This window comes from Balaenoptera musculus, chromosome 9 (assembly GCF_009873245.2).
Source record: "Balaenoptera musculus isolate JJ_BM4_2016_0621 chromosome 9, mBalMus1.pri.v3, whole genome shotgun sequence".
Taxonomy (NCBI): Eukaryota; Metazoa; Chordata; class Mammalia; order Artiodactyla; family Balaenopteridae; genus Balaenoptera; species Balaenoptera musculus.
In genome coordinates, this window is record NC_045793.1 from 28,026,284 (window position 1) to 28,053,346 (window position 27,063).

At 34.0% G+C, this 27,063-nt stretch overlaps 1 protein-coding gene across 2 annotated transcripts in view; it reads left to right on the top strand.

Annotated features, from left to right (window-relative positions):
- WASL (WASP like actin nucleation promoting factor) overlaps positions 1-27,063 on the top strand; it is a 64,442-nt gene that overhangs the window by 24,359 nt on the left and 13,020 nt on the right. Inside the window, exons 2-9 of one of the 2 annotated variants that reach the window (XM_036862856.1) lie at positions 6,955-7,089; positions 9,695-9,781; positions 10,973-11,069; positions 14,515-14,538; positions 21,038-21,206; positions 22,242-22,284; positions 23,317-23,470; positions 25,328-25,345. In XM_036862856.1, the coding sequence (XP_036718751.1) occupies positions 6,955-7,089; positions 9,695-9,781; positions 10,973-11,069; positions 14,515-14,538; positions 21,038-21,206; positions 22,242-22,284; positions 23,317-23,470; positions 25,328-25,345 (727 nt within the window). The remainder of the gene's footprint in view (positions 1-6,954; positions 7,090-9,694; positions 9,782-10,972; positions 11,070-14,514; positions 14,539-21,037; positions 21,207-22,241; positions 22,285-23,316; positions 23,471-25,327; positions 25,346-27,063) is intronic. The other variant, XM_036862857.1, reaches the window with a different exon arrangement.

The following is a 27,063-nucleotide window of genomic DNA, read 5'->3' on the forward strand; positions in this document are numbered from 1 at the left end:
CAACCGGAGTTGAACTGTTTGATGTTGCTTTAATATTGGCTGCAACTTCATTCCATACCACTCTTTTCTTTCTTATCTCCCACCCCAAACAGCTTCTAAAACTCCCCTAGCACTTTCCCATGGTAGGGTCTTTGTTGATGTGTCTACCTAGAATGCTGTTTCCTCTCCACTTCCCCCCAACTCTTTGCTCACCTGACTCATCCCTTTTCATCCTTCAGGTATAGCGTCACTTTAGGGAAGCCTTTCCATGCTCGGTAGGCTGTACACACTCCTTGCATACTGGATTTTTCCTTTATAGCATTTGTAATAGTTATTAATGTCGGTCTGCCCATTAGAACTCATGTTTCACGAGGACCGTGTCTGTCTAATTCATTTTTGTGTTTGACCCCACTTTTCTTCCTCCCCACCCCCATTGATCAGTCCTGTGTTCATAGTAGGTGCTCAGTAAACATTTGATGAATGAATACATCCAGCACCAGTTTTCTTAAATAGCTAATAAGACCTGAGAGACTACTTGTGCTTGGTCCTAAGGCAGTAGCTGCTTTTATATGGCTCCATTTTTCCTCACTGTTGGGATTCTGCTTTTTACTTACTGCTTTTGTGCTCCTCCTCGTCCAGTCCTCCAGCTTTGCTTTTTTAAAATTACTACTCCTTGTGGAGCCTTCTGTCTTTGATGTATTCTTTTTCAATCTCTACCTTTTCTATTGTTTGTTTTTTTCTTTCTTTTTCTGGTTATTTCTCATTGTGGAAATTACCAGGTAATAAAAATCTCTTCTTTCCAAAGTGAATTATTTGTTTTCTTTTTCTGGATAATTTTTACTGGTACTCACCACTTAATGAATCTTGTTTCTGTGTTTTAAATGGGTGGTTTCTGTATTGGGTTTTTAGGTTGCCATGTAACTGAGGTGGTGTTATAATTTAATTATTTAGGAAATTGCTCTTTGAGATCACTGTATAATTAAGTAATTATAAGAATTCAAATTTTTTGTAGTTAAATTTTTTTTTTTAATTGAGGAATAACCAAACTCCTTATCTTTCTTTACTTTTAAAATTTCATTTATGTTTCATATTAAAATTTCATGTTCAGGATAATAATGGGACATTTCATGTGAATGTGTCATCAGAGTATCTAGGAACATATTTAAAGCTTAGTTTTTATGTATTAAGAAAACTTAGGATGGATTTTCCCAGATTCGTTTTTAGGAACTTGGGGCCACACATGCACATAAAAAAAGCTGAAATGTTTTGACTATTAATTTAGGCCATTGTGATTGCAGAAAAGACTTTTATTTATTCAATCATATGATTTCCTTTTCCACACTCAGTTTATTTTTAATATTCATTGAAAATATATTAAATTTTTTTTCTTTAACACCATTGTATATTTTTTGATTATTAAAAAAATAATCATTTTAGACAGTTATTCAGTATTAAGTCATAGTACTTGTTGTAGACAGTTGGTTGTCAAGCAGGGATCTATAACTCCTGGTGTTTTTCAGTTTTTTCCCTGTCATTAGCTGATTCTATAATAAATATCTATTTTCTTGACCTAAAATTCTTATTCTGACCTGTTATATAGTGTGGTTGTTCTGATAATATGATTTGAGTCTTATTCAAGATGAAACTCCTTTTAACAAAGTTAGTATTAGTATAGAGGGACTTGGAAGAAGTGGCAGTTTTCTTAGTTTTGGGTCAGAGTGGCAGTGGCTAACGTGTGTAGAGGTAGCATTGGCTCTGAGAAGAGAGCCACCTTCGCAAGCCTGTCATGACTGTGGAAGGGGGTTAAGAGTCTTGCATTGTTTTGAATCATTTGTGCTTTAAAAATTTTTCTATTTCAAAATAATTTCATAACTTACAGAAAAGTTGCAAATACAGTACAAAGAATTCCTGTATATCCTTCGAACATATTTGTCAAACATTTATAACATTTTACCATGGGTTACCATTTTACCATTTATAACATTTTACTCTCTATGTGTATATACATTCATATCATTATTTTCTGAATCACTTGAGAATAAGTTGCTGATATGATGCCCCATATACTTCAGAGTGTGTATCCTAAAATAAAGGTCAATCTCTTTTTCATTATCATAGTATCATTATCAAAATCATAGTATGCAATTTTTAATTTAATTTAACACGTGTCTGCTTACTTGGGGCAAGGTATAGGTGACATAGAAATATAGGCTTACAAAACTATTTTAGGTGCTTAAGGGAATTACAGTCTACTTAACGGATAGTAAATCAATACAGAAAATTATTCTATTTTAGAATAACATCTGTCACGTGACAAGATTTTATACAAGAAACACAAAAAGGTACTCTAGAAACACGAAGAAAAAGCAGTCATTTCAAAAAAAAAAAAAAAAGCAGTCATTTCAACCTAGAGAATCAGCCAAATACTTCTTGACTGGTGCAGTCAGCCCCAGAGAGGTGGACATGCCCTGCTGAAGGACAGTGGGAGGGATTCACATCCCAGAATTCATCCTCCATTTTGTTTCTGCCCTTGACAATGAAAGTTCTGAGGAGGGATGTGCTATTTATTGCAGTAACTCAGTACTGAAATATCAGGAATGTGTGAGATAGGGCAGGTTCTGTTTCTACAAAAGTTGATAGAGTACTTTTTTCCCCTTTTAATTAACAAATTTTAACCCTAACATTATTGAGCTAATAAGAAATAGATTTCCTTTCCTAAGCACTTGTCCTTAGGTTGTTTTTCAAGAATACCTTCTTGATTATGAAAGACAAAAAGTAATAGAGTTGATTAGCTATAATTACTTTAAAGGAATGGAAGGAATGTTTTTAAAAACTTAATTAAGCCACTGTCAATCTAGAGTTTTAGGGATAGTCACTGTTGTTATTATTTCTGGCATTTGTATATTAAATGTTATGCTATTCTTGCATTTACTATAATTATTCTGAATTAGTCAGAAAAGGCTTTTATAAGGTGTTATAGTATATAATTTTCAGACTTTGACAGGTTAAGATAAGAAGGAATGAAATAGGCACACTTAGACTGACAATAACATTGTAGCAAAATTTTGAAAATCCCATTACTGAAAATTGCTGGTTAGTTGAGTTCTTTATTATTAAAAGTTTATGAATTGTTTATAATGCCAAACACGTTTGTGTGGAAAATTATAACATTGTTTCCAGGGTCTTTATTTCTTAAAAGCAGATGTTTTAGATTTTGTGTTAAATTTATGTAAATGTTTAAATGGGATTTGGGGGGTTTTGTTGTTGTTGTTATTAAGTTCACATATACATCCAGACAGTTTTACATTGTTAATATTTGGTTCTTTTGGCAAGGGGATTTCCATAATGGAATTTCAGACTCTATTTAATAGCACATTTTTTTCTTTTGCAAGCTGTAACTTCTTATTTTCTAGTTAAAAAGTAAAGTAAGATTCTTAAAACTTTTTCTTGGTATCTAGTTTACTAATTGCTTTTTTTAGAAATGACTGCAGTTTGACAGCACCATACTAAAAAAGGCTGTAATTTATATGAATTTTCCTTGGAAAACAAATTTTCTCATCTGATTTTTTAATGTTTCAGCTTGGTCTTTAACATCTTTGTATAATGTATGCAAAATCCATTTTTCTGGTGGTTTCAGTGCTAGGGGTTTAGGGTCAGGGAACCTGTGGAGGTATCATGCTGAGACTGCACTTGCAGCACACTGGTATGTTCTGAGCAGGCCAGAGGCACACCCACTTTCTTCAGTCGACTTTTTTAAAACCCAATGTCCTAGTTTCTAAGCTATCTTCATAATTTTTAAAATGGCTCTTGTGGAACTTTTCCTGCTGCTTTGTGTCCTGTTCATGACCGTCTATGAAATTCAAAGATGAGTTTGGTCTGCAAAAGTTAAAAACAGCATCGATCACTGTTATCTGGGAAAGAAAGTTCTTCTGAAATTCTGATCTCCAGCAGTACACTGATCTTACATTTCTGACTTTATTATTATTAGAAAAGACTCGCATGTGGAATAGGTCTTTGGAATTCTCTTGTCAAAGGAGGGCATTCCCCAGGCATAGTTAAATAACCCAAAGCAGTGTCATCTCCAAATCTTAATGTAGTCTGTTTTTTATTACAGTGCCCAGTATTCATTGAACTGATGTACCAAATTACTTGTCTCCTATTTCTGGTTATTTAGAAAACCATAATTAATATATATTCATATAACTATTTTGGTTTTTATATTAAAAATACAATTTTTGGTTTTATTTTAAATTATTTCCTTGATTTCTAATTTAGGAGTGAGATTGCTGAATCAGAAAAAATTATCATTTTTAGAAGATTTGTAAGTGCTGTACCAGTAATGGGTGTATTACTCTTACAGAAACTGGGATTGAATAGTTAACATTCTAGATTATAATATACGGGAAACTTAAATTAGAGTTAAATGAAAGTTTCCACTGGTTCGTGATACAGTCATGAGGGAGGTGGCAGTGTGGTGTACTGGAAAACCCTAATGCACGTTCTAAGGCGTCCGTTGTATGTAATGAATTAGCTTCTTTACTGTGCATCTAAAAGAGTACTAGTTAGGTATATCCTTGGGAAAATTGGGACAGTCGTCACTCAAATCACTTTCCGTATCTTCAGTATAGCTTTCAAGCTGTATGGCCAGGTGCAGTTCACGTTAAATCTTTTTTTCCCCTCAGTTTTATCATCTTTTAAAAAGGAGATGTTTGGGCTTCCCTGGTGGCGCAGTGGTTAAGAATCCACCTGCCAATGCAGGGGACACAGGTTCGAGCCCTGGTCCGGAAAGATCCCACATGCCGCGGAGCAGCTAAGCCCGTGCGCCACAACTACTGAGCCTGCGCTCTAGAGCCCACGAGACAGAACTACTGAGCCCGCGCTCTAGAGCCCACGAGCCACAACTACTGAAGCCCGCGCGCCCAGAGCCTGTGCTCCGCAGCAAGAGAAGCCACCGCAATGAGAAGCCAGCACACCACAACGAAGAGTAGCCCCTGCTCACTGCAACTAGAGAAAGCCTGCGTGCAGCAACGAAGACACAGCACAGCCAAAAATTAATTAATTAATTAATTAATTATTTTTTAAAAAGGAGATGTTAGAATTTATCTTCCAATATGATAATATGTTAAAAGTGTCCAGCACTGTAATTAGTAAACATAAATCTTGCTTTCAGGTTTGACTTAGTACCTTTACTTAAGGGGTTAACTGCTTTATGGAAGTCAGACTTTACTGATACTACTACTTTGTTGATCAAATGTTCCTTTTATTGGAAAACAGTATATAGTACAGGGAGTAAGAATACAGGATCTAAAGTCACAAATTGCGTGGATTAGAATTTCAACTCTGCCACTCAGCTGTGTGATATTGGGCAAATTATTTATCCTCTTTAACCTTGGGTTTCTCAAGCATAAAGTGAGGTTATAATAGTAATAACAATTGGGTTGGCCAAAAGGTTCGTTTGGTTTTTTCCGTAAGATGGCTCTAGTAGCACTTAGTTGTCTTTAACTTCATTGCAAACAATTTTGTTAGATTGTATGTGACAGCTGTCATATCAGTGTGCATTTAAAAAAAGACTTATCAAAATCGGTGAATTTTTGTGTAGCCATTATAATGTTGAAGATGGAAGAAAAGAAGCAACATTTTCAGCATATTATGCTTTATTATTTCAAGAAAGGTAAAAACGCAACCGAAACGCAAAAAAAATTTGTGCAGCATATGGAGAAGGTGCTGTGACTGATCGAACGTGTCAAAAGTGGTTTGCAAAGTTTCGTGCTCTAGATTTCACACAGGATGATGCTCCATGGTCAGGTAGACCAGTTGAAGTTGACAGCGATCAAATCGAGACATTAATTGAGAACAATCAACGTTATACCACGCGGGAGATAGCCGACATACTCAAAATATCCAAATCAAGCACTGAAAATCATTTGCACCAGCTTGGTTTATGTTCATCGCTTTGATGTTTGGGTTCCACGTAAGTTAAGCGGAAAAAAACCTTCTTGACCATATTTCCACATGTGATTCTCTATTTAAACGTAATGAAAACATTCCGTTTTTAAAACAAATTGTGATGGGTGTTGAAAAGTGGATACTGTACAATAACATGGAACGGAAGAGATCATGGGGCAAGCGAAATGAACCACCACCAGCCACACCAAAGGCCAGTCTTCATCCGAAGAAGGTGATGTGTATATGGTGGGATTGGAAGGGAGTCCTCTATCATGAGCTCCTTCCGGAAAACCAAACAATTAATTCCAACAAGTACTGCTCCCAGTTAGACCAACTGAAAGCAGCACTAGACGAAAAGCGTCCAGAATTAGTCAACAGAAAATGCATAATCTTTCATCAGCATAACACAAGACCGCATGTTTCTTTGATGACCAGGCAAAAACTGTTACAGCTTGGCTGGGAAGTTCTGATTCATCCACCATATTCACCAGACATTGCATCTTCAGATTTCCATTTATTTTGGTCTTTACAAAATTCTTTTAATGGAAAAAATTTCACTTTTCTGGAAGACTGTAAAAGGCACCTGGAACAGTTCTCTGCTCAAAAAGATGATAAGTTTTGGGAAGATGGAATAAAAGGGTGAATATGTTGTTCAATAAAGTTCTTGGTGAAAATGAAAAATGTGTCTTTTATTTTTACTTAAAAACCGAAGGCACTTTTTGGCCAGCCCAATATTTAAAAGCGCTTATTAGCACATCCCTTACACATTTTAAGCCTCAATAATGTTAGCTTTCAATAATTATTTTTAGTATAGTTATTATATTAGTTATTACTACATAAGAAATTACTTCAAAAAGTAGTTTAAAATAACAATAAATGTTTATTTCTTCAGGTCCAGAATTTAGGAACAGGTTGGCAGGGGGTCCTGGTTCAGTGTCTCTCACGAGATTGCAGTCAAGGTGTTAGCAGAAGCTATGGTTATCCTAGTGTTATTTTGAACCTAATGGCTATAAATTTTATATTTTGCAGACTATGTCTTCAGCAGTGGTGCAGTTATATGCAGCAGATCGGAACTGTATGTGGTCAAAGAAGTGCAGTGGTGTTGCTTGTCTTGTTAAGGACAATCCACAGAGATCTTATTTTTTAAGAATATTTGATATCAAGGTGAGTTTTATTTTGCTTCCACTTAAACTGTAGGTGATTGGGTTTTCTACCTCAATTGTAATTTATAATAGTATAGATTCATTTATCCTGTATGTAATATTTATATTCTACTTAAATTAATACTAGAAGAGTGAAGTTTGGTTTTAGATATTGAACCGTGGGCACTGTGACCAAATTGGGAATACATCCTAAACCAGAACATGAATAGTTCCCCATTTTATCTGTCTGCACATTAAAGGTCTTGTTGGTTTGTCTGTTTTTATTCCTTTGGGTCTTGGGCTTTTCCCACATTCTCTCCTTTTCTAATGATACTCTTTTTATCCCATCCTGTCCATTACAGACTAGTGTATATAGTTCTTTCAGAGAACTAGAAAAGTATATTTAGCCTGGTGTGTACTTACTTACTTCAGCCTGGGTTTGAAGCATTATACAATATCTATAATAATGTATTTGCTACCCATTTTATGTTGTTTGTCAACATAGGTGTGTTCTGATTTTCACAGCTTTGTATCCCTCACTCTTAAACATAAATCCACCTTGTCTTAGATTGGATGCCCTTTGTCAGGAATTCATCTCCGATAGTCACTGTAAAAATAATTTTTTTGCTGAGGTGAAGTCTCCCTTTATCTTTTAAAATCTTTTCCGTGGGTAAGCCTCCTTGCTTAATATTCATATGTGGCTGTAAGTATAATGGGATTGTAGTTACAGAAAAATAAAACTGAGTTTGAACTCCTGGACAATACTTATGGTTAGATAGATTGTATTCAAACTGTTTTACTTCTCTGGGCTCCGGCTTACTTATTTGTAAAATGGGATAACCATCTGGATCTGTTGCAGAGTATTTCCCTGAGATTAAATGAGATTGAAGTTACTGCACTTTGTACATTAGAAATTTGTAACATCCCCTTCTGCATACCCCAAGACAGCTGAGAGATGTGGCATACTCCTGTTACTAACAGTAGCTTACTTGCTATGGCAGTGATTCTGGGGGATGGGGAACGCATGCATAGTTTGAAAGACACTCCTAAGTCCTTTGATATATTTATTTTTCACCACCAAGGAGAAGCACTGTTTAGAAATCAAAGGTACGTATAACTCCACTGAGAAGATAGGGATTCCATTATAATGGTCATAATGTGTGTACAACATTTTAAAATATTTTAAAATTGTGGTCTAACAACTACTGAGCCTGAGTGCCACAACTACTGAAGCCCACGCACCTAGAGCCCATGCTCCACAACAGGAGAGGCCAGTGCAGTGAGAGGCCCGCACACCGCAGCGAGGAGTAGCCCCCGCTTGCCGCAACTAGAGAAGGCCCGCGCACAGCAACGAAGACCCAACGCAGCCCTAAATAAATAAATAAATAAATAAATATTTTAAAAAAAAATTGTGGTCTATGTAGAACCTTGCATTTCAGAATAAGGCAATGATTATATTTCTCTAACCATTCATCTCCAATTATAGATAGCCATTGCTAAATACTTGCAATTAGCCACCTTTGGTATTAAGGTTAATTATATTTCTTGTACTGCAGCTATCAATACGACAATCACCATGGATCCCTTAACCATAGTTTAACCTTGGTGCACTTTAATCCTCAGTCTCCTTCTGCACCTGATTGATACTGTTTATACCAGTGTTTAATTAGGAGACCACTCTACAAAACTTAGGAATTCAAAGATTGTTAATGAGCAGTACAGAGAAGGCTTATTTGACCCTCCCAGCATCTACAGAATGGAGGAAAAGAATGAAGTCCTTCTGTAATATTTGATAGCATACAGTCTAAGTGCTGCTGATGGAACTATGCATTGATAATCAGTGCATGTATAAAAGTATCCTACCCCTTCTATCTAACGTTGATGATCTAGTAGTAAGTGTTTGGTTATGTATTTGACCAAGTAACTGTATTTGGAAATGCTTGGCTAATGAGATTATATCTTAGCATACTGAATTCAACTCACTTGATACGTAGTTTTTATGAAAGAAACATCCAGTATTCACTGTTACTAACTAAATTATGTGATGTATTACTTATGTATTATACATATATGTGGTCTGTGTGTATGTAAAAACTAGGATTAATATGAACAGTTTCTTTAATATGTCATCTGCTTTTTTTTTTTTTTTTAATTGGCTGCATTGGGTCTTCGTTGCTGCGCGCGGGCTTTCTCTAGTTGTGGCGAGTGGGGGCTACTCTTCGTTGTGGCGCGTGGACTTCTCATTGCCCTGGCTTCTCTTGTTGCGGAGCACGGGCTCTAGGCACACGGGCTTCAGTAGTTGCAGCATGCAGGTTCAGTAGTTGCAGCACGCGGGCCTTAGAGTGCACGGCCTTCAGTAGTTGTGGTGCGTGGGCTCAGTAGTTGTGGCTCGCAGGCTCTAGAGCGCAGGCTCAGTAGTTGTGGTACATGGGCTTAGTTGTTCCATGGCATGTGGGATCTTCCCGGACCAGGGACTGAACCCACGTTCCCTGCATTGGCAGGTGGATTGTTAACCACTGTGCCACCAGGGAAGTCCCATCTGCTTTGTTTTTATTTGTGGTTTTGGTTTTTTTTTCCTAGAGGTTTTCTTATTGGTAATTCTTACTTTAACTTTTACTTTTTTCTAGGATGGGAAACTATTGTGGGAACAAGAGCTATACAATAACTTTGTATATAATAGTCCTAGAGGATATTTTCATACCTTTGCTGGAGATGTAAGTCATATTTTCTTTATTGCCCTGTTTAATGTAATTACTGTTACATTTGTCTATGGAAAGTATTTATGAGCTTTTTGTGTAAACATTGTATAAAATATAAAGAATTATTTTACTTTTAAAAGCCTCTTCACAGGTATTTTATGGCTTAGTAGGAATCAATGGCTAAGATTTTAAGGGAAAAAAAAAAAAGGTTTCAAAGAGTACTGTAAATGTAATTGGGTATGTAGAAAAGAGGTTTGTTTTTTCATCTTCTCTGTCTTTAGTCAGATAGTTTTACCTCTGTGTGACTTTGGACAAATAGTTTAACCTCTCTTGAGTTTTAGTTTTCTTATCTATAAAAGTGAAACCACTAATCCATGGCAGCTTTTAAAAATTGAAGATTATATTGCTGTTCACATTATTTTGTGAAAGAATAGTTTATGATTTAGAAGAGTACTAAAATACAATAAGTAGGGGGAAAAACAGAATTTTAAAAATTGATTGCCTATACTTAGGGACAATGTTAGAAGGATTTTTATACCATATACTCACAGGACTTGTCTGAGTGACTGGATTATGGGTGACTTTAATTTTTTTTGTTTTCATATTTGTATTTCCTAAATTTTCTACAATAAAAGGTTGGATTAGATGATATGTCCATCTTTTCAAAAAGCATTTTCTTCCTTATTTGTTATTTTTCACATTTTTCTGGATTGTATATGAATATATGTACATATATAAAAGTGTGGACTAAATGCCATAATAATGTCAGTGTGTTTCCCCACTTTTAATAATTTATATGAATTAAGGTTATAATTTAAATAATACCTGAAAAACATAGATAAGAGTTGATCTGCGTTTGGTCAGTGTTTCCAGTGTTTGCCTTTTCAAATCCAAATGTTTATAGAGCTCTTTTGAAGGATCAAATTCTATTTACTATTTCGTTTTTTTTAATTGAAAATGAAGTATTCAGTTTAACATTTGAGTATCTACTGTGATAGGTAACCTCTCTAATAGTACTCTTTTACTCTACCTTCTCTATGCTTTTTGCCTTCTTAAGTTATTCAGGTCATAAAGTAAGTTCTTGTCTGCTAATAAAGTGAAGCTTTTCTTCTTCAGAGTGTACTTCTATTGGTTATTAATTTTTTTGTTAAGTAAAGCTAAATTTGTGGTTTTTGTTGTTTACCTTTTTTGATGAAAATATTTCAGACCTGTCAAGTTGCCCTTAATTTTGCCAATGAAGAAGAAGCAAAAAAATTTCGAAAAGCAGTTACAGACTTGTTGGGTCGGCGACAAAGGAAATCTGGTAAACTTTTTTTTAAAAAATTCCTTTAAACAGGAGCTGGCTATGGCTCATGGGGCAGATCTGGCCTGCCATCTGTTTTTGTAAATAAGTTTTATTGAAAAACAGCTATGCTTGTTGGTTTACATATTGTCTTTGGCTGCTTTTTTTCTACAACACAGTTGTCTAGTTATGACAAAGACTATGTGATGCATATCTGGCCCTTTACAAAAAACAGGTTGCTAATCCTTACCTTACAAGAAATACTATTTTTATTGAGAGCTGATTTTTTTTCAGATTTATTAAAGAACTCATTCCAATAACCTGTTCTGTTGATAACATTTTACATATACTGACTCTTAAATTTGCATTTTTATGACATTATTTGTAACTTATATTTACAAAAATATTTTATAGTTTGTGAACAAATACTTTAGGCAAGGCTAGAAGCAAATAAGCAAAGTTGCAAACAAGATCTGTAAACATTGCCTTGTCTCTATTTTGTCCCTAATGTTGTATATTGTAAAATCATAAGGAACTTAGTTTAATGCATGAGACTTTAATACATATAAGACAATTAGAGAATGATGCAGGATAGTGTAAAGCTTTAAATTCATTGATGTAGAACTATTTGACAGCTGTCACATACCAGGCCTTTCTGTTGTAACGTGGGAGAAGGGTGATTAGGAAAGGTGAACCTCTCCAAAATCATCTTCTTAAGCAGATCACTTTTAGGAGAAATAACATATGGGAGTTGAGATCAGCAAATAAATCCCCTTAAAACTAACCATGCCCATATATATTCCTTGAAAAGTCTGTACATCCAAGTATACATGTTACCCCAGTCTGAAAATCACTGTATTCAAGGATGTGCTTTACCAATAGGAGGGAATAAGTCATGAAAAAGGAAGGCACTGGATCCTGAAAACAGAAATGTAAACATATGTGTTACATTTTATATATGTTTATTGTTATTTTACTGGGTTTCCGAGAGGAAGGTAATGTAAAAATGAAAATAAAATGAACTAAGTTGTTGCCTCACTTACTGCCATCTTATATATCCCCCTTGTAATGAGTGAATAGGAGAATTATTAGGAGCCTATTGTTTTTTGTTACTTCTTTTTGGGGCCAAGGGTGTTTACCACTTGATTCCATGCTGTGGGAGAATTTAATTCTGTGGAATAATTCACGGTTCAGTTCTTATTTCAATGACATGTTGTGGTGCCAGGCCAGGGGCTCCCTGGGACTTCTTTTAGTCAAACTGTGTGACATTTTCAATTAAAAAAAAGAGTAAAAAATACTTCTTAAAATATAGAATAATTGACTTTTGAAATAGGTAGGTCACTTGAAGGTGTCTTTTAACTGGTATGGGAATTCTGTTTTATACAATTCCTAAGCTTTTAGGCATAGTGTTTTCAGAAGCAGAAAGATCACAACATACGGGAGACAGCTGATTCATTGTTGGGTAGCCCCTTCATGCTAAGTCAACCTGCAACCTTGCCTCTCTTTAACTTAGATGCATGGGGTCCAACTTTTGGAGCAACAAAGAATTAGTGTTTTCTTTTCCTTCCATTAGCCATTTAATGTTGGAAGCCATCTACCATGCCCTCCTTAGGCCTACACTTCTTTAGCTTAACCAGTTCCAGTTTCTTATTCCTCACATGATATGATTTATAGACTCATCATACCGTATAACTTACAGACTCATCATACTGTATTCAGAGCACTATATACTGTGCTCTGAATGCCCTGTACATTTTTATGTCTTCTTCAAATGATCCAGATTTGAGAAAATGGTCCAGCTCAAATATGATGTCCAGATTTGAACACAATAATCCAACAGTAGTATGACTAGTACTGTGATACTAAAAACGTCCCCTAATATGCTTAAACACTGTTCTGCTAATGTTTCTAGCAAATACATCACACCATTAAGTCACATTCTTCTTAGTTCAACCAAACCTCTTTTTTTCATAAGAATGGCTCTCAAGCCAGGATAGTGTCATGTTTCTAAGTAATTGCTTTTTAGAACTTATACTCTGAACTTTACATTATCTCAGCATATTTCCATATTTGTGTCACCGCCAATTTAAGAAGTATTTCCTCTGTGAATGCAGAGGTAACATCACCTTGGAAATTGGAGATTTGACATTCATTGACATTAGATAGGGCGTGCTTACATCAAATGTTTCAGAAAATTACTTCATCAGACCACCAGATGGAGTAATACATTTATATTTCCCATTGCCAGGATTTTCAACTTGTCCCTCAATTAAATCCTATTAATTTTAGGATTGTGGCTGTTTATAAACTAAATATTTTATTATATTATTATTTATGGGTATTTGTCTTATAATTTTGGAAAATTTTGTATTAGAAAAATCTGTGGAAATTATATTTGTTGAAAATTCTTCAACCAGTTTTGAGCTTTCTTGAAACCAAAATTGTGTCAAACCTGGTATGTAAGAGTATGAATGCAAAGGGTGAATAGAAGTTCTCCTGGTATTACTCCTACTTAATTGGCTACAGCTTCTAAGTATTATTTTGGTCTGCCCCATAGCTCAGGCATCTCTAGGTATTTTCATTATCTTTATGCTTTCATTCAGTCCCATAGCTTTGAACACTGTCTATATACTGCTGACTCCCAAAGTTTTATCTATGCTGTTGACCTCGCCCCTGACTTTCAGACTTGTGTGCTCCAGTTGGGTGTCAGAATAGCCTTCAGACCTAGTATGTGTGAGCAGAACACTTGATCCATGTTCCCCAAGCCCCGGTTAGACCTGCTCCTACTCTTCTCCTAGCCTTCCCCATCCCAGTAAAAGGCATTGGCTCCGCCTTGTCAGTCTGGCTCACAGTGGTTCTTCGTAAACCCTATCAGTGAGTCCCATTTTCTCTATCTTCAAAAACAAGTCCTGGATCTGTTTCTCACCACTTCTGTTGCTACCACCCTAATCCAAGCTACCATTGTCTGTCATCTGGACTACCCTAGCTCTCACTCATCTCCCTGCTGTCACTGTATGCCCCCTAGTAGCTCTTTCCCACATAGTAACCAGGCACAACTTTTAAAAACATAGATTGGATCATGTCACTTCCCCTATCCAAAAACCTATAAGAGCTTCCTATCATATATAGAACACAATCTATATTCCTTAACCCATGACCTGTGGGACCCTACACGCTCCAGTTCCCTGGTTCTCCTTCTGACTTCTCTCCTTCCACTCTTCCTTTGGCTCACTGCAGTCCGGTACTATGGTGTTCCTTCATGCTATTCCCTCCTGAGGGCCTTTCAATATGTTGTTCCCTTTCTTGCTTTATTCAAATGTCTGCTCAGATGTCAGTTCCTCAGAGAAACTTGTTAACCACTTATATATGGACGTAGGAATAAGACAGTTTAGATGAGTTGATTTTTTTATGTTGATTTTTGTATTGCATATGTCTAATAATATTCCTTTAATTTATTTCCTAACAGAGAAAAGACGAGACCCCCCAAACGGTAAGCTCTGTGATAATTATTGATGAAAAAGATTTTAGATTATAATTTAATCCTTGTGGAAACATGTATCATACATTAATACCTAGTATTTAATATCTACGATTAAATACTGTAGTTTATTGTGTTCTTATTTTAAAATAAGTAACAGATGGGACTTAGAAATGTACTATTCTTTGGCTTTTTTCTAGGATGAGGGAAGACTATATAGGGTGAATATCACTATTACTTATATCTTAATTCCTTTTTCACAGTTGTTTAAGTTTAGAAATTGTACAACCTGGTCTTAATGTCTTCCTTAAAAGTGGTAAATTTTATCTAACATATTTGTTCATTTCCTACTTTCATGTTAGTCTTTTTTTTTTTCTTATTTCAAAGGATTATTTCACACTGGGAATATAAAACTAGCCCCTTTCAGAATGAACACTTAACTATTCTGGTGTGTTTAAACAAATAGTAGCTGTGCTTACTGTGCTGGTGTGTTTAGAACACATAGTAGCTGTACATAATTCTCCTTAATTTGCTAATGAATACTTGAAGTAATGTGGATTCATTTATTTAAAATATATATATTTATAGCAGAGAATAAAAGCAGAATACCAAGGTCCCAGATCTCTAGGGCATAGAGTCTCATCCTGGGCCCCATAAACCCTCGCTGAAACTTTGTGCCCAATATTATAAGTATATATGTTCTTTTCTCTGGGGAGAGAGGATCCGTGGATTTCATCAGATTGAAATGGGACCCCTGACCCTATGATAGTAAAGAACCATTGCTCAGGAGCCTTTGTTATAATCGGGAAAATAGCTGCTGCTTTTTAAAGGCATCTCAAATTCTCTCATCAGAATTTAGAATGATTATTCAGGGAAACACTTAATATAGTACAGAGTCCTTAATATATGACAACTGTTAGTGGTTGTTGGGTATTTTTTCTTTTAAACCAATATATTGCCTTCTGATTTTGTCCTTAAATTTGTTTTCCTGATACAAAAACATGAACCAAATATTGCTGTATTAAATTTTGGTTTACTCACTTTAGTATAATTTTAAAAAAATCTGACTATACTTTCAGTAGTGCTTATCATGTGCCAAGTGTTGTATACTTTGACTTTCTCTTTTAAATGGAAATTTTTAATACTTACGTTATAGCTGCTTGGAGATAAATGAAGTAATCCAAGTGTTTAGCATGGTGCTTAATCAGTACAGTTATCATGATGAAGACAGTGACAGTGATAATAATAGCAGCTAGTATTTAATGATCATTTACTACCTGCCAGGCACTGTCCAGAAACCATATGAAGTAGCTGCTATTATCCCTACTTCAGATGAGTAAACAGGCACAAATAGGTAACTTGCTCAGGGTCACAAAACTAGGAAAGTGGAGCAAGATTCAGTCTCCAGTGTTCTAACTCAAGAGCCCGCCCCCTTAACCACTGTGCTGTGTCAAGATGATTTTGAAGGAAAAACTGAGACCTGGAGAGAGTAAGTAACATGCCCTGAGGTATGCAGCTAGTATGTCACAGAAACAAAGGAAGCAGAAGCAGCTGAGCCAGAAGTCCTTCATCTGTGAACCTTTAATGTGGCGTTAGAATTTTTTCCCCTTGTGTGCTCAATATTTTAATGTCTTTTTCAATTTATTAAACTATTTGGCATTCTGTGAGCATATATTAAATACCAGTGCAGAAGGCTTCCTAGTGGTAGCATCTTTGGGGAAAGTAGCCTGAGATTTTAAAGTGTAGATGTTGTACAAATAATATAATTAAAGTTAAGGATGTAAATAGTTCATGATTTTTTTTAAATTTAATCTTTTCAATACATATAAAATATATTTTTGAAAAGGCACCTAGTCCATAATAGATAGAATTTGGATATTCTTTTTGTGACAATGGTGTCTTACGATTTTATTACCCATAGTAAGAGAGATACTCATAATTAAATGCAGTTTCTTTCTCTCAGTTTGTTCTTGGTTTTAAATCTTTAGATCTAAAGTTTTAACCCTTTTTTTTTTTTTTTTTTTATAAAGTTTTAACCCTTTGATACAGTGGTCCCAAACTTTTTTTCATTAAATACAAGGAGAGTTTTTTAAAAATGGCATTGTTAAAATGCGAAATTATACAGCATGTCTTGACAATATTTGCATACTTATTTATTTTTAAAATATACGTAAAATAATTATTAATAGAAGTTTTAATATTTTCTCCTGCTGTGCAGTCGATTGCCTTGCTCTCCTCATGGTGTGGAGACCACTATTTTGCAGGTGGCATATTACTTTTTTGCGTTTGCTGCACTGCCACTAGGTGGCAGTGGACACCTTAACTGCCTAGCAGTGTCCATACAGGGGCTTTGCCCCAGATCCTCATTTAGAAGATCAGTTTAGCAAACCTTTTCAAATTGTAACTATTAAAAAGACACTTTATGTAGAAGTAACATATATTCCTGAAATACAATTCAGTGTCTTCCTCATTAACTCCTAATCCATATATTTTTCTTTTTTTTCTTTATTGGTCAGTCTCACCTTTTAGCTTAGATGCTTTCCAATGATTTGTTCTCAGCTTCATGACTGCTTGACATTTAGAGGCCTCTAGGCCCGCTATTTCTCAACTATTTTACCTTGGTGAGAGCTCTCTGCTTTTTATGTAATTAAGGGGAAGACTTTAGTTTGTTCTTTTAGTTTTAAAATTAACTAGAAATGCTGTTCAGTGAGAATATTAAAAAATCTTTTCTCTGACAGTTGTCCTTAAGAAGAAGGTAATTTGTCATTAGGCTGCTTTTTGAAAAAGAAGAGAAACAGTCCCCTTTATTATCTGTTTACTTAGTACATTTTCTTAGGATGAGTGTAATTTCAGAAATGGAATAATTAAACTTTACTAGAAATGATTTGAGTATTTCCGTTACCATATCTTTCATAAACTTTATTAAAAAATGACTCTGTGCCTTATTACAACTTATCACTTTTTTGGTCTGTCACTTTTGAAACAAATATTTAATTGGGCTTTAGAACATTATTTTAAATTTATTTCCTAACATCTTCAAACTGTAAAGTAAATGACTCTTGTCAACAGAAATATCCAAATACCTAATCTCTTAAGTGTGTAAAAGGCCTTTTTTCTAAATTTTGAAAGTTATTCATAAGTATTTCTTGAATGATGAACTGTTGGACTGCAGACTAAGAGAACTGATAAATTGGTAAAAAATAAAATATAGCATTTGTAAAGTTAGCATTATCAATCACCTTGTCATTTAACTTTTGTGAACAAAGTTATAATAGTTAATAGAAAGAGTAGTGGAGTAGGAACCGAGATATCAGAATCCACCTTTCCCTTTGTCACTAGTTGTGTGACTTTAGACAGGTCACCTGACTCTTCTTGTCCTTAGTTTTTATCTGTAAAATGAAAGATTTAGAAAAGCTCTCAATTTCCCAGCTAATATCAATTTTCTATACATCTCTATAATCGATTTTTCTATGTAGACTTAATTAAATAATGTTTTAACCAGTACTAATGAAGTTCAGGTGTAATGACACTAAGGAGCTAATGCCACAGCTTTATGAACTGCTTGGTGGATGCATAACAATATAGCCACACCTGATTTTTGGGTAGAGAGAGGAGGGGAAGCTTTGGTATTCATTCTGCGTATCACTTATATTTTATTTCTGTCCTCTTCATCCTTGAGCTTTCTTCAGAGATGGCTGAGTTATTTTCTCTAGTGAGTTATAAATCAGGCTTATAAGAACCTTAACTTCATTGTTTCCCAGAAAAGAATTTACTGGTTTGGATAATTTAAACTATTAAACTATTAACCTTACCAACTTTATACCATTTAGAACATCCATAGTATAATTGGTTACTTTTATGTAAACTGAAGTAGCATCAAAAGGTTTTTATTTTTGTTTTTTTCCTAAAAACGATTATAATTTTAAAATTTTTGTTTTCATTTTTTTGGCATTCCACATGGCTCGAGGGATCTTAGTTCCCTGACCAGGGATCGAACCCGGGCCCCCTGCAGTGGAAGCGTAGAGTCCTAACCACTGCACCGCCAGGGAATTCCCAAATTTTTTGTTATTTTTTAATGGTGAATCTGGTTGTTCCTTCATTATTACTGTTTGGACACCTATTTCAGGAAGGATGACATGTATAAAGAGAGTGCCTAACTCTGACTTACCTAAATCTCTCTTAAGGAAGTTCTTAAATGTTATTAAGTGTAAAGATAAGAGAGTAATAATTTGCAACATCTTAATTTGGACGGTGTTGCTGATGATGATTGGTAATGATAAACTGTAAGAAGAGAGAAAGCAGAAAGGGAAGAATGAGAAGTGAAAACATAACACTAGATTAAGTCAATGAAGATATTAGTATCACCCCAATTCAACCCTCTAACGCTCAAATTCTGGATATTTTTAATAAGTCCCTTATTTTGTGAAACTACAGTGAATTCTGAAATCTTGAATCTGAACCAATTTGAAAATCCAGTTCTTTATCTACTATTTAATAAGCCTTCTATATTGCTTAACTAACCTTTAACTTTTGATCCAGTTATTTTCAGATTATTCCTTGACACTGAATCAGCTTTTAAATGTTTTATCTGTATTGTTCACTAGCTTCCATTTTTTCCAAGAAGAATTTTTATTTCTTGCCAATATGAGCAACTTCCCATGGAATTTTGTGTGAAATTATAAATAGAACTTTAGACATTTACATATTATACTTACGTAATTAGACTTTGAATATTAAGGGAAAATAGCTGAATTTTGCACCTCTTTCAAAATTGTTTGATAAAGTGGCAGATGGCATTTATAATTTTATTTTAACTCTATTTCGTCTTTAATAGTAGAGTTGAGGGAGAGAAAATTAGTTATATATAATTTCCCATATAGGTAAATATTTTATTTCAGACAACTTTTATGAATAGGATGCATTTGAGGTTTTCAGCATAATTGAAGAATTATAGTCAAGTTGGCATTTAGTGATCACTCAATATACATTAGCCTGTAATGTCTTGGGATTTCTGTCTGCCATTCTATGCTTGTGTTGGGGATTCCACAGACCACCCCTCCAGTTGGTGATTCATTAGGGCTCACAGGACTGAGCACATAGTGGTACTCATGGCAAAGATTTATTACAGTGAAAGGATAGAAAACAAAAATTAACAAAAGGGAAAGACACATGGGGTTAAGTCTGGGGGAAACTACACACAAGCTTCCAAGAGTATTCTCTCATTGGTCACAGGGGATATGCTTAATGTCTCCAGCAATGAATTGTTGCAACACACATGAAATGTTGTCTAAAGGAGAAGCTCAGTGCCTAGGGTTTATTGAGGGCTAGTCACGTGGGCATCTTCTGTCTAGGACATACCAAGATTCTAGACTCCCAGAGGGAAAGCAAGTATTCAGCATAAACCACACTGTTAGCACAAATAGTTGAGACACAATGAGCCCATCTTATCAGGGGATAATGGGAACCCTCTTGAAATCCTAGATCCTAGATGCCAGCTAAGGGCCAACCTTGCAAAGCAGGGCTTTCTAAAGATAGCAGTCTCAGGCCTGCTATGTTGACTGTTTCTCTGCACAGTAGTGATTATATTTTATAGAGTATTTTAAAAGTCATCATTAATATAATCATCTCAGAGGAATTTGGTCTAATAGGAAGTTATGTCAGAGAATCCTATGTTAAAATGGGATATCTAAGGAACATGTGTTGCCCTTTGGTTAAATTTTTTAAGGAATTTTTAAGATGAATATATTTCGTTCAGACTCTCATACTTTTAAGACCAAAATACTTTTGTGAATTATAAAACAAATTTTTGTGTGCTATGTTTAGTGTCATTCCTGAAGATGCTATTAATAATACCTGAAGATGCCTGAGATCTTTTTACTGTTGATCCTTGTGGAGGATGGAATGTTTTGAGAATTTTTCTATTTTAAATATTTGAGCTCTGTACTTCTGATAGCCAAAGTGTATGTATAATAATGGGGAGAATACTACTAGACTTAAGTATGACAGTTTTGGAAAAAAATGGTAGTCATATTTGTATAAGTTTTTTTCGTCATAGACTAATAAAGTTGAAATAAAGAAGACTAGACTTCTTTACTAGATTTAAAACAAAGTAGATGCTTCTTTTACTCTTCCTATGTAATATAAGCCACTTTACCAATGAGTAATGTGTTGGATGTGAGGCTGTTATAGTCAAAATTTGATGGATCAGATCAATTGAATTTAAATTCTTGTTGAAAATTTATATTCTTCATGAGATTTAATGTTATAAAAAGAGTTTGCTTTGAAATAATGTATCTATGCTAATTTGTTTAAGAATTTATTGTAGACTTTGGAAATTTAGGAATTTTTGAAATTATTTATAAAAAATTAACATGCACGTTTAAAATTTAAATAATTTATAGTAATGAAGTGGTCCTACCGCAGAAAAAAAATATTTAAATTATAAATTATGATTGTAATAATTGTTATCTTAAATTATATCCCTTTTATATTATTTTGACTTTATTTGCAGGTCCTAATCTACCCATGGCAACAGTTGACATAAAAAATCCAGAAATTACAACAAATAGATTTTATGGGCCACAAGTCAACAACATCTCCCATACCAAAGAAAAGAAAAAAGGAAAAGCTAAAAAGAAGAGATTAACTAAGGCAGATATTGGAACACCAAGCAATTTCCAGTAAGACAGTTCTTTTATTATTCTTATCTTTACTTTTGATTTGCTCATTTCTGCTCTTGATTTTTTAAATTGTTAGAAAGTTTGGTTTGCTTTTTGGGAGAACCCTTATATTTATCACTTGCATACCTTTTTAGCTATAAATTTTGTTGGAGTTTTTTAAAGGCTATTGCTCAATAGACGTTTTATTAATCTTAGTTTATTTACTTTTCCAGCCATGAGAAAAGAAAAATTAGAGTTGTTTTTTCAACTAATTGTTGGACATGAAAATGAAATCTCACTTTTCCCTATAAATTATATTTGGAAATTGCCTAAAATCATTGTCCTAATCTGTTTGGGCTGCTAACAGAATACTATAGACTGGGTAGCTTATAAACAACAGAAATTTATTTCTCACAGTTCTGGAGGCTGTGAGAAAGGAAGAGGAAGGCAAGATTCGGTGTCTTGTGAGGTCCCACTTCTTGGTTCATAGACAGCCATCTTCTCACTGTGTCTTCACATGTTGGAAGAGGGCGAGAGAGCTCTCCAGGGCCTCTTTCTTAAGGGCACCAATCCCATTCCTGAGGAATCCACTCTCATGACCTCCCCAAATCCTCATCTCCAAGAACTATCACATTGGGGATTAGGTCTCAAGATAGGAATTTTCGGAAGACACACTCAGTCTATAGTAGGCATCAAACCTTTGGTATTTATTTGACATATTTCAAGCATTCTCTTACCCATTATTTCATTACTTCATTACAAAACTCCTGTCCTCTCATACATATAATGCTTGTGTTCTTATGCTAGTTTGTCAGTTAAGGAAATGGATACTCAGAAAGATTGTGCAAAAATGTTAAGGCTCAATTAGTAGCAGAGCCTGGGCTAGAGTCCTGGTTCCTTGACTGCTTGTACAGTTTTTCCCTCAATATGGTTATGTCTATGAGAACTATTAGTTCAGGCCAAAAATTCACTGAGTGGATTGGATTTCATATATATTAGATTTTTAATGCCATTTATGCATTTTATTTTTCTATATTTTTCTATCTACTGCTTTAGGCACATTGGACATGTTGGTTGGGATCCGAATACTGGCTTTGATGTAAGTGTCTTTTCAAGCCATAAACATTATTATTCTAAATATGTGGGAACGTCATGGCCCATCTTTAGACTTTTATTCTTTTCATTTTTGGTAACTCTAGTGTTTATTGGAATGTGCTTGTATTTATGTTCATATTCCACTGAGGTTTTAAATCATAGATTGTTCTATCATTGATGGCTGTCTCTAAAGAGAAAGTTTTTTTTTAACTCCTTGGCTTTATCTACTATAATGTAAAAACTCTATGTTTTGAAAGCCAAGAGAAGAAAATTATTTCTGCAAAGTGATCATTCGAGGGGAATATATGCCAAATTACTGGAAAGTACTATAATCAGATTCTGAATATCCAGTTGTTAAAATTATCTAGATCTTTTTATTCTACTATTCTTTTTGGCAATTTCATTATTCATTAATTTATAGCATTGTGAGCAAAATAGTTGAAACTTGGTTACCTAAGTTACATATTTAACATTTGGCAGATAATCAGGGTTTGGAAAAATTATTTTGGAAAGAAATATTATTTGTGATTGGGGTCAAAAATTATTTTGGTTATTTTTGTTAGAACTACAGTGTTAACACCACAATGTTTTTGAGTGCCTTTTTGTGTTGGGCACTGTACCAGGGTGCTTGGGTCATAAAGAGGTCCTTGACCTCAAATTTTCAAATGATTTACTTTTTTTGTGGTTATTTGTGATTATACCTAAATCTTATTTCAGACAAGGTGGAATAGTAGGTGAGCATTATAGATGTCTGAGTCATGAAAGGATTAGTAAAAATTTAAATGAGATGCCTTCTTTTTAAAGGTAGGGAACAAAGAGATGAAATAAAATATAAAACGTATTCTTTGTTCTTATCTTTTCTGTTTTTTGTAAGACAGTTTAGTTAGCATATAAATAATCTAACTATATTAAAAATTTATAAACATAAAAGAAAATAATTTCATAAAGGGCATAGATATGAGAATAATATTTCAACTTGCTATTGTAAAAAATTTGACATAGGTTTTATAGTTAGCAGTTATTTTGTCTGTTGTAGCTGAATAATTTGGATCCAGAATTGAAGAATCTTTTTGATCTGTGTGGAATCTCAGAGGCACAACTTAAAGACAGAGAAACATCAAAAGTTATATATGACTTCATTGAAAAAACAGGAGGTGTTGAAGCTGTTAAAAATGAACTACGAAGGCAAGGTAACTTTTATTTCTATTCAGGCATTGTGATCTATTTTTTCTTTTGAATCTTTTGAGGTCAGTTTCATGGATGACAGCTACATACATTCATGTGAACCTTCCTTAAGCAGAATGTTCAAATTTATGGAGAACTAGTTTGGCCTAGTGTACTGTGTTTTACATTATTTCAGTATAATTGAAAAACTTGTCAAGGCTTTTCTTATTATTAAAAAGTCTTATATTAAATTAATGAAAATTCATACAAAATCTTCTGGCTATTTGTTTTAGAATAAAAAATAATAGTTGCATAATATTTCACTTACTGAATCTTGGAGACCACTATCAATGTTGTTTTTATTACAATTCAGAAGTAGTAATTTAAATATGAATTCTGTAATGTATAATAAGCATTTTCAGAATATAAATAATGAAAAATCTATTTATTTTGAAATACATTTTTTTTCTTGGCTGAAGTATAAAATTTGTCATTCGGTACCTGAGAGCACAAACAACTTGCAACCTTTTAAGATCTGATATTTTATTTAAATCACCTTGTTTTTTGGTCATATCTTAATAATTATCACAATAAAATGCAAATACAGTTAATTCTGAATTTTCTCATATGACAGTTATCTCTTTGCCACCTTATTCATTTGGGGTTACTTTTCTTCTTCCTAGTTTTTGCATACTCATGATAGATAGTGTAGCAAAACAAAAGCTCCAGTTAATCATAGCATTCTTCTGAAGAATTTAACTCATTTTCAATTAGGTATTTGACTTACCTGTATCTTTTTCACTGCTGATGTTCATTCATTCACTCATTCATATATTCAGTAAACATTGTTATGTCAGCACTGGTCTCTACTCAGGATATTTAGATATAAAGGTATGGTTTCTGCCCTCAGAAATCTTACAGTCTGGTGTGACAACAGGTATGTAAACAAGTATATAGTCATAATTACTGTTGTGGAAACACAATGCTAGTTCCACTGAAACTAGTATGATGCTAATTTATCTTATTTCATGAAAAGATTACATTTCCAAATTCTATGGATTTTTAATAAAAACATCTGGGGCACAGCAACATTATCATTTTTTAATGCTGCCAGAATGAGTTGTAGTTACAGTTAGTAAGTATACAGATGATGGAAGGTCTTGAGGACCCCTAGTTTGTTCCTTGACTCTCTTTTTCTCCACTGTTACCACTCACCTTCACCTCATACCAAAATATTCTCAGGGTCTCTCTGAGTTCTCTGAATTTATAAGTTTATAAATACTCTTGACATTTATTAGTCCATACTGCTGCCCTCTCACCTGAATATCTGTAACTGAGAGTTGTCTGTATTAACTTGATTGAGTTTGTTTTTTAAACTTTATTATTACTGCTTTTTATTCTAATTGCTTTTAAAACATCAAATTAGGCAAGGTCTTTCCTCAATTAAATTACCTAAAACAAAAAAAATTCACAGACATTACAAAAAACATGCTTTGGGAACTTATACTCAAGATTCATATACTCAAGAATCTAACTCCCAGTGTGGAACCTTTTAGACAACCAAGATTGATTTTATAGAAGGTACATTTTTTTAGAGGAAGAATAAAAAGACAGATTAATGATTTTTATTAAGGAAATGTTTTCTAGGCAAAACATATAGTGTGTTCAGAAGTATGAAAAAGAATTAGAGGTGGAGAAGTTTATGAAGTTGTCATAAAAATATATTTTGTAAAACTTGAATCAAATCTCTTGAAACTTATTTTGTAAAATCATGTAATCAAATTTGTAAAAAGTAGGAGACCTTGTGATTTCCAATGTATCTTTTTGTGTGTCTGTCTTTGCAATTGTTTGAAGTCCATTAATTTCTAATAATCTGTTCTTAGGTCCACCACAATGGAGTGGTATGTATGGGGGATGTTATTTGGCCCAGTGTACTAAATTATGCATGTATTTATTTTCAAAGAAGCTAGAACTCATTTATCCTGCCTCCAAATCTAACATCCAGTAAGGTTTTCTGCCTTCTCTTCAAACTAATGTTTGGGGCTATGTAACTAATGTTACATAGATGCTAAAGTAAAAAAGGAAGTTTATTTCTATATGAGTCAGAGCTCATATTTCATCTGTAATTTAGATAATTTTTTTGAAATTCTGTGGATTACCTCTTAACAGCACCACTGTTTTTATTATTACTTAATATACTTATTTTTAGTGATTGCTTTTCACACTTGGCATTATTTCAATAACCTACATAAAATATACTTAAATTTTTACATTAATTTGGGGCATTGGGGAGGACTAAACATAAGCAAACACACAGTTATAAATGACTACTCAGAGAGTTGTTAGTATTCCCATAAATTTACATTTGTGTTGAATAATACTTGCCTGGTTTGCTTTAATCTTGATGAGAGTGCATGAGAGCAGTTTCCTGAATTCTATAAAACTACATTTCTTTTAAATATTAGTTATATTTATATTATTTTACAATTTCTGCTTATAATTCCCCTAAATAAATATCTAGAGTTATCTACCAATTACTCTTAATATTAATTTGATCTGAAATAATATCTGAAGTTAAGTATATCAACTTTTCTTTATCGTGCAGCATCAAGATGAGGTTTTTTCCATAAGCCTCAGTCTGTCTTCTAAGCTTTGATAGTAAGAACAGTTTTATTTGTTGTAACTTTTGTGTCATGCTTTTTACTTTATGTATTTATTAAATATCTAAGAACTATCATTGTCATTCTGATTCTGGTGTTTGTGTGACTCAGTTTTGAAAATCTGTAGGCCACCAGACTTTCTCACAGTGGTGTGTGATCTGCTCAGCAGACATTTTTGTGCATATGAACCTAACTAACGTGCCGTCTCTCCTCTCCTCCTGTTTTAATTCTTTCACATTTTTACCTTGGGATATGGCATATCTTTTGCATACTTTCCTTTTTTTATGTAGGCATAATACAGATTGTAAAAATAGAAAGTTGGTAATAGATGTTTTCCTCGTGAAAATATAGAGATGTTTCCACTCACTTTTCAGATAATAGAAATGCTGAACTTGTGCTGTACCCAAACTTGGTGCAGCTGATAATTTATTCACTATCAATTAAGGCTCTCCCTTTGCCTGAACAATAATTTACTGTCTCTTTGAATGGGTATTAGCTGAATCCCAAATTATTCCAATAAATGTGCTTATTCCCAGTTCAAAAGAACTTTAAATCTCTCTATTGAAGAGATACATCATTGTACGTAGAAAAGATTATGGTTCCAGAGTCCTTGGTGAAACCACAGGAAATGATGGACTAATACCTTTTGTAGTAGAATAGAGTGGGCCCTTTTCCTCTTGATTAAAAAACAACTAAATCATAAAAATGCTAGTTCAGACAACATTGTTTTTTGAAATGTAAACCTTAACTGATTAAAATGAAATCTTTGTATCTGCTTGAAGGATTTGATGTTACTATCTTATTCAGGGAGTGTACATAATATACATATGCCATATCCTCTTGGTTTTACCCTGTTACTACGAATTATGTTCGGAAAAGAATTTGGTTTTAGCAAGTTTAAATCTCCTTGCCTTGGATCTGGTGAGAAAATTGGGTGAACCTTAGCTGCAACACCCAGA